The sequence below is a fragment of the Penaeus chinensis genome, chromosome 34 (genome assembly GCF_019202785.1).
Source record: "Penaeus chinensis breed Huanghai No. 1 chromosome 34, ASM1920278v2, whole genome shotgun sequence".
NCBI lineage: Eukaryota > Metazoa > Arthropoda > Malacostraca > Decapoda > Penaeidae > Penaeus > Penaeus chinensis.
The window spans coordinates 14,265,424-14,277,923 of record NC_061852.1 but is presented as its reverse complement, the minus strand read 5'-3'; the positions used below and the strand labels follow the sequence as shown (position 1 = coordinate 14,277,923).

The 12,500-nt window shown below is 41.2% G+C and overlaps 1 protein-coding gene across 1 annotated transcript in view; it reads right to left on the bottom strand.

Annotated features, from left to right (window-relative positions):
- LOC125043731 (abnormal spindle-like microcephaly-associated protein homolog) overlaps window positions 1-12,500 on the bottom strand; it is a 96,348-nt gene that overhangs the window by 65,254 nt on the left and 18,594 nt on the right. Inside the window, exon 2 of the mRNA XM_047639974.1 lies at window positions 11,521-11,732. Within this exon, the coding sequence (XP_047495930.1) occupies window positions 11,521-11,698 (178 nt within the window). The 5' untranslated portion in view covers window positions 11,699-11,732. The remainder of the gene's footprint in view (window positions 1-11,520; window positions 11,733-12,500) is intronic.

Here is a 12,500-nt window from a genome sequence, read left to right as displayed (position 1 = left end):
CCTTCGGCCGCTTACCCCACAGTTCATGACCGCCTCCCCCCTCCCCCTCGCCTTTCCCCTACCTCCTCCCCCTTCCTTGCCTCACTTGTCGTTTCTTGCGTCAGTGTTCTTGCTGTCATGTAGAAACCACTATATACCGCCCTTTTTCGTGATATTGGATGCGGATGATCAGAATCAGTGAGAGAAAATAAGGAAAGACCGATCATTTATTTTCACAAAAGACGATTTCAGTTATAAGCATCAGGTAGTAATACCGTCTAAAACTAAGGGGAAAAAAAAAACAATCTTCAATCTCCATCTAAATCCTATTCAATACCATCTGAAACCAGTCTTAACCCCCATACTACGATATTGAATCCTAAACTTAATACTGATCACATATTTAAATGATTATGAAGCGGAAATTGTTCAGTGATATACTACCCGACCTCGAGACCGAAGGGAGGCTATGAACATATACCACCGAGAAGTTACGTCTTTTTTTTTTCTTTTCTTTTTTTAACATAAAGGAAGAGAGAGGATGTTAAAATGTGAGGGCGGGGATGAGGATTGGCTCGGGTCATGAGATTGAGATGATCAGCGGAGGAAATGAAAAAGGTGGAGTTCAATAGAGGAAAGTGAAGTTCGAAGGTTACTGAAGAAGATATGTAAGATTTTCCAGAATGAACAAACGAGAGAAGAGAGATAGGCCTATGGATGAGCAGATGGGCTGCTAATGATGAATTCAAACACAAACACGAACAAGCTCGCGAACACACCCATAAACACGTACATTTATATGCACACCCACATGTGTGAGTATGTGTGTGTGTGTGTGTGTGTGTGTGTGTGTGTGTGTGTGTGCACATTTATATACATATATATACATATATATACATATATGTATATGCACACTTATATAAATATATATAATATATATACATATATATATATATATTATATATGTATATTATATATATATATATATATATATATATATACACAATGTATATACACACACACTTAAGTATATGTATATGTGTGTGTAAAGAGGCAGAGAAAGAGAGAGAACAGTAAACAGACAAAGAAGAGAGACAATGGTTTATTCATGACCTCCTCGATGAAAGTATTTCCCATTCTATTCCCCTCCATGTTGTTCATTTCTGATTTTGGGCATCATTTTCGACATCGTTTTTCATGTCTTATGAGGGCGAATGGCTTCTATGAAGTGCGTTTGATCGGTATTCAGCTTATTTCATGTGTTTCAGATGAAGAAAAATGATTATCTCGAATATGCAATAAATAGTATAACAGTAACAACGTGACACACTTCTAACGCCAGCATAGTCACAGCAGATACGCAGACAAACAGCATAACGCTTAGCAAAGGCATAATACATTTCCAACACCAACATGGACACACACACACGCACAGAAACAACATACCACATAATACATTTCCAACACCAACATGGACACACAAGTCACGCACAGAAACAACAAACCACATAAACACACACAACATAAAACACATAACACCAACATGAAGACACACACCAGATACGGACAGAAACAACATACCACATAAACACACACAACATAAAACACATAACACCAACATGAAGACACACACACAGATACGCACATAAACAACATATCACATAAACACACACAACATAAAACACATAACACCAACATGGCCACTAACGCACAGAGCATAGGCGAAGCGGTAGGCGAGAGATGACGTAATATGTAGGCGATTCTCATGCTAATCGGGACAGACAACGCCTCTTGTTAGCCTGGGTCTTGGACGTGGAGGAAGGAAATAAGGAAAAGGAGAATTGGTGAACATAAACGAAGAGAAAGGTGTAAAAGAGAGAGCATAATAATTAAGGTTATTATAAGAGTAATCTTTATTTCTATTATCATTATTATTATCTTCATTATTATTATTGTTGTTAGCATGATTAGTATTATGTTACTGTCATTATTATCATTATTATCAACAATAATAATAATAATAATAATAATAATAATAATAATAATAATAACAATAATAATTATGATCATTATTATCAATAATAATAATAATAATAATAATAATAGTAACAATAATAATTATGATCATTATTATCAATAATGATAATAATGATAATAATAGTAATAATAATAATAATAATATTAATGATAATGATAATAATAATAACAATAATTATAATGATAATGATAATAACAACAGTAGTGATAATGTTAATAATACTAGTGATAAATAATAAAAACAACGATAATAATAATAACAGTAATATCAATAATGGCACGTCAGTGGTAGTAATGGTAATAATAACAATAATGATAATAATAATAATAACAATAATGATGATGATGATAATAACAATAATAATAATAATAATGATAATAATAATAATAATGATAATAATAATAAGACTACTGCTAATATTAACGATAATGATGATGATGATGATGATGATGATGATGATGATGGTGATGATGATGATGATGATGATGATGATGATGATGATGATGATGATGATGATGATGATGATGATGATGATGATGATGATGATGATAATGATGATGATAATGATAATAATAATGATAATAATAATAATAATAATAATGATAATAATAATGATAATAATAATGATAATAATAATAATGATAACAATAATATTAATAATAATAATAATAATAATAATAATATTAATAATAATAATAATAATAATAAGAAGAAGAAGAAGAAGAAGAAGAAGAAGAACACTAATAACAATAATAATAATAAAGATAATAATGATAATGATAATTGTAAAAATAATGATAACAGTAATAATAATAAAAATAAGTGGATATTAAACAAAGGAAGACAATAACCGGAATATATTTAGCGTTGAAAGTGTCACAAGCGTACAAAAACTTCCCAAAAAAAATTCATGGACACGTTTCCCTCTTTAAACGTATTAGTAATGCTGCACTTTTAGGGTTATTATCACTAATCTATTTTACACCCGTTCTCGCTAAAATGACTGGCAAAAGAAAATGTACAATGACTTCCTGGCGATTATAGTGAATGTATTTCTCGTTACTGTTTGGATGTTATTTCATTTTTGTTTGTCTATTATTTGAAGTTCCTGCAGTCATAAATGTCCAAATGTTTAATAACACAAACGCAATGTATATGTCCAGAGTGTTGTATATACGAGTCGCGACCTCTTAGGGAAACGAGGGTGGTCTCGCCTTCTCTTTGTATCTGTCCGTCTATCTCTATCTATCTGTCTGTCTGTCTGTCTCCCACCCCCACTCCCTCCCCCTTCCCCTCTCTCTCCTTCTCCCTCCCTCTCTCTCTCTCCCTCTCTCTCCCTCCCCCTCTCTCCCTCTCTATCCTCTCCCTTCACCTCTCTCTCCCTTTCTATCCTCTCCCTCCCCCTCTCTCTCCCTCTTTGTCCTCTCCTCCCCCCTCTCTCTCCCTCTCTATCCTCTCCCTCCCCCTCTCTCTCCCTCTCTGTCCTCTCCCTCCCCCTCTCTCTCCCTCTCTGTCCTCTTCCTCCCCCTCTCTATCCCTCTCTGTCCTCCCCCCCCCCTCTCTCTCCCTCTCTGTCCTCCCCTCCCCCTCTCTCTCCCTCTCTGTCCTCTCCTCCCCCTCTCTCTCCCTCTCTGTCCTCCCCCTCCCCCTCTATCTCCCTCTCTGTCGTCTCCCTCCCCCTCTCTCTCCCTCTCTATCCTCTCCCTCCCCCCCTCTCTCTCTCTCTGTCCTCTCTCTCGCTCTCTGTGTTCTCCCTCCCCCTCTTTCTCCCTCTCTGTCCTCTCCCTCCCCCTCTCTCTCACTCTCTGTCCTCCCCTCCCCCTCTCTCTCCCTCTCTGTCCTCTCCCTCCCCCTCTCTCTCCCTCTCAATCCTCTCCCTCCCCCTCTCTCTCCCTCTCTGTCCTCTCCCTCCCTCTCTCTCTCCCTCTCTCTTTCCCTCTCTGTCCTCTCCCTCCCCCTCTCTCTCCCTCACTGTCCACTCCCTTCCCCCTCTCTCTCCCTCTCTGTCCTCTCCCCCCCTCCTCTCTCTCCCTCTCTGTCCTCTCCCTCCCCCTCTCTCTCCCTCTCTGTCCTCTCCCTCCCACTCTCTCTCCCTCTCTGTCCTCTCTCTCCCCCTCTCTCTCCCTCTCTGTCCTCTCCCTCCCCCTCTCTCTCCCTCTCTGTCCTCTCCCTCCCCCTCTCTCTCTCTGTCCTCTCCCTCCCCCCCCTCTCTCTCTCTCTGTCCTCTCCCTCCCCCCCTCTCTCTCTCTCTGGCCTCTCCCTCCCCTCCTCTCTCTCTCTCTCTGTCCTCACTCTCCCCCCCTCTCTCTCTCTGTCCTCTCCCTCCCCCCCTTTCTCTCTCTGTCCTCTCCTCCCCCCTCTCTCTCCCTCTCTGTCCTCTCCTTCACCCTCTCTCTCTCTCTCTCTCTCTCTCTCTCTCTCTCTCTCTCTCTCTCTCTCTCTCTCTCTCTCTCTCTCTCTCTCTCTCTCGCTCTCTCTCTCGCTCTCTCTCTCTCTCTCTCTCTCTCTCTCTCTCTCTCTCTCTCTTTCTCCCTCTCTCTCTCCCTCTCTCTCTCCCTCTCTCTCTCCCTCTCTCTCTCCCTCTCTCTCTCCCCTCTCTCTCTCTCTCTCTCTCTCTCTCTCTCTCTCTCTCTCTCTCTCTCTCTCTCTCCCTCTCCCTCTCCCTCTCCCTCTCCCTCTCCCTCTCCCTCTCCCTCCCTCCCTCCCTCTCCCTCCCTCCCTCTCCCTCCCTCCCTCTCCCTCTCCCTCTCCCTCTCTCTCTCCCTCTCCCTCTCCCTCTCCCTCTCCCTCTCCCTCTCTCTCTCCCTCTCTCTCTCTTTCTCCCTCTCTCTCTCCCTCTCTCTCTCCCTCTCTCTCTCCCTCTCTCTCTCCCCCTCTCTCTTTCTCTCTCTCTCTTCTCTCTCTCTCTCTCTCTCTCTCTCTCTCTCTCTCTCTCTCTCTCTCCCTCTCCCTCTCCCTCTCCCTCTCCCTCTCCCTCTCCCTCTCCCTCCCTCCCTCCCTCTCTCTCTCCCTCTCCCTCTCCCTCTCCCTCTCCCTCTCTCTCTCTCTCTCTCTCTCTCTCTCTCTCTCCCTCTTTCTCTCTCTTTCTCCCTCTCTATCCTCTCCTCCCCCCCCCCCTCTCTCTCTCTCCTCTCTGTCCTCTCCACACCCTTTCCTCCTCCTGCTCTTTCCTTAGCCGGTATGGTTCTCTGTCGGCATTGCTCAAACGCGTCGCCAGCCTTGGAACTGCCTCGCTGGTTTCCCAAAAGGTCTGTGGGAGTCGGGTTTGGCTTGACCTACGTTCTGTCTTCGCAGTAGGCTGGACGGATGGGCCTCGTGTGTGTTCATTTCTGTGGTGGTCTGTAGTGTATAGTGTGTCTTCTTCTACGCTTTTTTGTCTTTGTTGTCTATGCGTTTGTTTGTTTTGAAAAAGAAATATATATATGTGTGTGTGTGTGTGTGTGTGTGTGTGTGTGTGTGTGTGTGTGTGTGTGTGTGTGTGTGTGTGTGTGTGTGTGTGTGTGTGTGTGTGGCTTACGTCATCTTCAGATTAATACTCTGGTCTTGTTTTCCTCTTGCTTGATTTGCATTTTCTTTTTCTTTCATTTTTAATTTGACTTTCTGACTACGTCGATATTAATAAAACATGGGGGGAAACCCAATCGTAAAATGTTTGCACATTCTCTGCATATTAAAGAGCAGCGAAGGGACGCATATGTAGTTACAGAGGCGGCCGTTTTCATTGATTCTGTTACGGTGATGACGCTGCCCTTCCCGCGTCTATTTATACTTGTGAGTGACATAGAAGCAAACACTCTCCCTCTGCCCATCTCTCTCTCTCTCCCTCCCAATCCTCCTTTTCCTAATTTAAATCCACCCACCCCTTTCTCTCGCAAGCACTATCGCTTCCTCGGTTGGGGATTTATTCGACGAAGTAAATGAAATTATTATGCTCGCCGGTCACGCAAAATAAATTCGAAGTAGCTTTTCCCCGACAAATCGTAAAGAGCAATGGTTCCGGAGACGTTTTGGCACCGCTACACCTTGCCTTTGACAACTCCGGGTACATACCCACTCATGTGCCTCTCCCCCTCTCCCCTACCAGTCCTCCCTCGACTTTTAAATCCCTGCGTGCGTGTCGAAAACCTCAGCTCTACGTGTCCTCTCCCTCCCCATCCCCTTCCCTCCTTCCCCACTCCCACACCCCTACCTTCATCATCGCACTCCCCAAAATGAGACATTTTTCAGCAGCTCCATATGTACCCCTTGATGGAACGTGTCATGTTTACCATAATACTACGTGGGGCGATTTGGGTTCAAGTTCTCGCTTGTGAAATACATTATCCGTGAATGTCGCTGTTAATTTATGCTAATTAATACCATATGATGCCTATACTTCCCTTTCAAGTTTAGGAAAATGATTTAGAGAGCGAGAGTTCATCTGATTTCTTTTCGCTTCCTGTTTTCAATAGTTTTCGATGGTTTTATTTCATTATATCTATTTATTCAGCCTCAATATTCCGTCCGTATGAGAATATCAATTCAAATACGCCCTTTAAACACTCTGTGAAGTTGAATGAGAGAAACAAATCACTTGAATAAAACGTCCATCACATTAAATATTCACGGACTGTTCCATTCCGTATTATGGAGGTAGATACATTTTCTTTATTTTCAAAATCTGGATGAGTGTTATTTGTGATGAAAACAGGATGAAGCGTTGATTAATTACCAATGGGGTGAACGAACAATCAATATTATCACTAGCAGTATTTTTATTACAAAGGATCGTTCTCTGTTTGCATATTGAATATTAGGAATTTCTACTGTCTCTGTTCATAACAAAAGAAAGATCCAGCGGTTTGACCACGATTTGAAAATGAGAAAACAGGAAAAAATAAATTCTATATAAAATGTCCGAGAGTAACCTTTCTTGTTAAAATAGCACGTCCGCCCTTGATATCCTAAGTTCCGTTACATTTTTTTCCTTTCTAGTATTTCACAGGCAAGACCTACTAGCCAGCCGTTGAATGGACGGTCCCTTGGCCCCTGACTCCTTCCACCCCCCCCCCCACCCCCACCCTATTCATGACCCGGAAACACCCATCCTTTCTGAAGGAAGGGGGGGGGGGGCGTACGAAAAACAATTACAGGTATTAACATTCATGACTTCAAGTAAAAAATGGGCGGTTTGTGCAGCAGCGATTGTCAAAATTTTCATCAGGACTTTCTCCACCAATCGCATTCCCATTCGTAGAGTTGTTTACGAAAAAAAAAAAAAAAAAAAAAAAAAAAAAAAAAAAAACAGACTAAGTGTATTGCATTAAAAACAAACTAACAGTAATTGTCGAAATTAAAACTTAACGTGCGAAACAGCCCAAACAACAGAACGATCTATTCTAAAGTACAAGAAGCGCTTGTTACATATACTTCAAATTGGTACACAAGAGCGGTCTTACGCAGGAGCTATCACATGAAAACATTTGATTAAGAGTAACAGGCTATTCGCGAATGAAGGAGTGGGACTGCTTAAATCAGACCTTTTACCTGAACATGTTTTATTGGCTCTGAAAGATTTGAAATCACCCTCTTTATGACTTTTCCCGCGCGCTTTTTTCGAAAGTTATAAGAACGGTCATTGCCATCGAGTAGTCTGTGGTCGCTCATAAATCGAAATAGTTTCCGACACAAGCGATCACCCGGGACTGGTGATAAATTATATTGCAATCCTGTGAAAAATCTGCACGTTTTGCCGTTTTCAATTCACTAACCACGCGATTCAGAATTTGAGATCAAAATTGAAAAAAAAATGTTGATATGCTCTTCATGTGGTGTTTGTTTACAGAGAACGTAATTCTGGTTTGAAGACATGATGTCAAAGAGAGTTAATTATCATTATCGTTACTTTGCAATGTGGGGGTTATTCATTCTTATCCATGCCTTTCTAACAATGAACTTTGCATACCTGTATATCACAACTTATTGAAGAGAAAACGGAAAGAGGGGAAGAGGGTAACAGAGCTGCCATGTGTAGCCATTCCCTTCCCTGGAACTTGACAGACTTAGATTACAATTCAAAGATAAGGACGTGGATATTTGCTGCCAAAATAGCATGGCATACGGATGATTTCACTGTTCATCGCCATCTTGGGGACTTCCTTTGTTGAGCTGCAAGTATTTATTTTTCTTTCTTTCTCTTTCTCTCGTAATAACCGTTTTCAATAACGGTAGTCTAGCTCGTGCAAATAGCAGACTCAGGGAGATATGATTAGTCTGTAGCTGCATTACGTCTAGCCTTTAAATTTTCTCACTACGATCTTACTGAACTGTTGGACGTCTAAAATTGTTAAGTTAGTGGGTTCTGTATGTTAAAATATTTCGAAGTACTTTACTCAAAAACTATATATAAAAAAAAAAAAGATTAGGTAACTTTTTCGTGAGATACTGATTTAATCACAGTCAAAGAATTAATTTGTAATATACAAAATTCAGTTTAAGATTTCGATTACTTCAATAAAGTCTAGAATTCATTGCTGGACACAAAGCTCCTGCCAAACACGTTTTAACGGAAATTGAACTTACAGCTTAGTCAGTTGGTCCTTGATTACCAGTAAGTTCTCTTTGTATAAACAAGCAAGGATTAGGTCTCGGCGATTCTCTCTCTCTCTCTCTCTCTCTCTCTCTCTCTCTCTCTCTCTCTCTCTCTCTCTCTCTCTCTCTCTCTCTCTCTCTCTCTCTCTCTCTCTCGCCAACGGGTTTATAGTTCATCAAATGAGGAAGTCGTAATTCCCTCCCATTCTCACAGTCCTCTGTAATACCCGTATAAGCCCTACTAAACATATTTGTCCCCGCAGCTCTTCATAGCTTTCTAAATACCTACAGCTTCCCTAATTCCCCCTTCGAGTAATTTACAGGGGAATAGAAGCTGCCAAAGCTGAAATTACACTAGTTTAGTCTACTGAATACCTTCGGCATTTCTCTCGTTCCCTATATCCTCATGTTAAGAGACTTCGTTAATTTATGCATCGACGATCCTAAAAAAAAAGCTGTTCTGCTCATTTGGCTTGAACACATACTTGCAGCGTGTAATTAAAACAGACATGAGTGTCGTTTGGTTTTGAACGAATGCAAATTAGTACGTTTCGAAATCATTAACTTCACTATCTTTTTTTATCTTCGTGTGCATACCGAAGGTAATTTTTTGTCAATTATTCTTCTATCAAACCGCGTTGCATTCAAGCGGTCTAGGTTTTTTTTTTTTTTTTTTTTGTAGTGTGTGACGGCGAAATCAATTGCAGTAATGCTTCGATTGCAAATAAAGCGCACCAAAGCTAATTCTGACTTTCGCTTTTTCTTCCTTTAGAGTCTTCAAGAGGCTAATTTCGCTCTGACCTTTGACCGTTTGATTAGGGAACACATTATAGGCACGCAAATTTCTTTTTTCTTTTTACGAGTTTGACACATTTGCAAACGGAAAGATTATGTAATTGCTAATCTTTTCCGCTGATAAATTTTTGTCTGTATGTCTGTCTCTCTCTCTCTCTCTCTCTCTCTCTCTCTCTCTCTCTCTCTCTCTCTCTCTCTCTCTCTCTCTCTCTGTGTGTGTGTGTGTGTGTGTGTGTGTGTGTGTGTGTGTGTGTGTGTGTGTGTGTGTGGCTTGGGAACTTGGTACATGACTGAACAGTCCACATGGCGCCGACGAGGCAGAGCAGTGGAAAATAAAAGGCATTCTCACGGACGCTTTGAACTCGACGCAAACGGAAACCGTCTCTCGGCTGCACATAATCGTAGTGTCTGTGCCCTCACATTGAAACGTGCTTGGCTACACACACAAACACACACATATTACGCATATACGAATTTGTGTATGTGTGTGTGCTTGTGTGAGTGTGCTTGTGTGTGTGTGTGCTTGTGTGTGTGTGTGTGTGTGTGTGTGTGTGTGTGTGTGTGTGTGTGTGTGTGTGTGTGTGTGTGTGTGTGTGTGTGTGTGTGTGTTTGTGTGTGTGTGTGCAAATATATACATACATATATATATAATATATTTTCACACATATATGAATGCGTGCATGCACGTCCACCCGCAGAGCTTCCCGTGACTCGAGGCGCTGAGCGAGACTGCCTCGCCGGCTGTTCCTTGCAGACGTGCCTGTCTCGTGTTGGTGGATGAACATGACATGGAAGCAAAAATACGAAGATAAAAACGGTATAATTACAACATAATTGATCATCAACATCACCATCATCTCCAAACCGCAGCGCTCGACAGGCTGACGTTAGATTGCGCACGAATTTCGATTCATTTTTTGCAATCGCTGCGACGTTTATCGTGCATAAAGCTATTTTTGGATTAGTTTATTTTAGGTTATAGAGATAGCGTTGGTGTTTGATTCAGAAGAAAAGCATAAGAAATATTTATATGAATTCTATATATGAAAGCTATGGATATTATATTGACTATGAATTAAAATGATTATCAATATTGTTTTATCATCACCGACAAGAAACGCAAGTTCACGTAAGGTTGTTTTGGCTTTTCATATTTTCTTGAAACTGTAAATGATATAATGATACTGTCGTTGCACTGATGTTGATAAGCACCTTTGATTTATTGCAGGTACGTGTTAACGTGAGTTTTTTGCTTTTGTTGATTTCTGTATCAACACATACACAGGCATCAATTTATCTATCTATCTATCTATCTATCTATCTATATATATATGTATATGTATGTATGTATATATGTGTGTGTTTGATTGTGTGTGTGTATGAGTGTGTGTGTTTGTGTGTACGCAAGCGTTTGTATGTATGTATGTGTGTATCTGCCTGTGTAATAACTATAAGCATAGTTCTAGATACCGTATATACCAGCGTATAAGTAGATATATATATAGCCTAAAATGTCTCTCCATAAACCAGGGGTCGCCTTGAACGCCGAATATAACATGCAAACCTTTACCACGGAGCGGTTAACAAGTAAAACTGCCTTGTCTAATACTCGTTTTAAACCAATCCCATAATTCTCGCAGCCCACTACAATTATTTCCTACTGAAACTCTTGCTGCTAAGCCTATTTAACTCATAAGGTAGGTTAGGTTCGTTAAATTATGTTAGGTTGCTTTATTTTGTGTTAAAACACCCTTGTGACTAAAGTATTTTAGGAGAAATGTCTTAGAATTATATATGAAGTATTTTCTTTTCTTTCCATAATGTAGGGTTGGGGAAGTGGGAGGTTATCTCATCCGGGGAATATAGGCCTAAACCCATAAGAATTTTAGGGGTCGACATACGCCCCTAATCGATTTGTACAATGACATATACGGTAGACAGATGGACAGACACAATAGACGCATATATCTATAACTTCATATACATAGATATATTCATAGATAGATAGATATAATGATTGATAGATTAGTAGGTAGGTAGACAGACTGACAGATTAATACAAACATACATACATATAGGTATAGATATAGGTGTGCCCGCTGTGTGTTTACGAAGTGAAGCAGAGAGTGGGTACTTACCCTTCGCTGGGAGGTCCTTCTTTCGGCTGACCAGATCGGAGAAGTGTTTCCAGGCGAAGTTGTAGATGTCGAAGGGCTCTGAGACCTGACTCTTGATGACCTCCCTCGCCAGCCCCTCCACGACCTCCTCCAGCCCCTCGGGGAGGCTGAGACGCGTGAACAGAGGGGCGCCGGACATTTTGCCTGCGGCTGGCGCTGAAAGCAGACCCGACCTGAAATGAGAGGCAAGAATAATCACTTATTTCAAAAACAATGAAAGGGACTGACAGTAAGGAGTAGAGAAGAAAAGAGTAAAAAAATAATAATAATAATAAAAATAAAACAGGAAATTATGATAAAAGTGTGAAAACGACGAGAATGTAGTGATATAAAGATAAATAAAGTTAGATGATGTTTAAAAGCGAAATCATTAAACCTGACAAAGGCGAAGGCGGCGGAGATGAGCTAAGACGCCTGAAATATCCTGAAGAACTTGTGGACGAGGCCATAAAGATCCCACCTCACGTGGTCTCCGACGGGAATCGGCCACGGGTAAGAATAAATAAGATTAAACGACAGTTTTCGATAGGAGAGAGCTCACCCAAGCTGGTCTGCTCTTCATCCATCGAGAGACACCCGGTAAAACTGCATTAAAAAGGGGCGAAAATACGACTTCGTTTGTCATTTTTAACCCAAAATTGTCAATGATTACAAATTGCACGAGCAAGGAGAGTTGGGATCGTTGCCACCTCCGCGATGTCTCTTGCAAGTGTTGCCAAATTCACTAATGGGCAATTGTGCCCCGACCGTTCGCGGGAGGCCATTAGTCATTAGCAGCGTTGCCAAAAGGCGGGAGCGATTTTCACGAGGGAATGCTAGCTCTGAGACGACCTACAAGTGGAGAAAAAGACATACACATATATATACACAGGCATACATACATACATACACATACACAAATAAATATTTCATCTTTATCTTTCCTTTCTTATGTGTGTGTG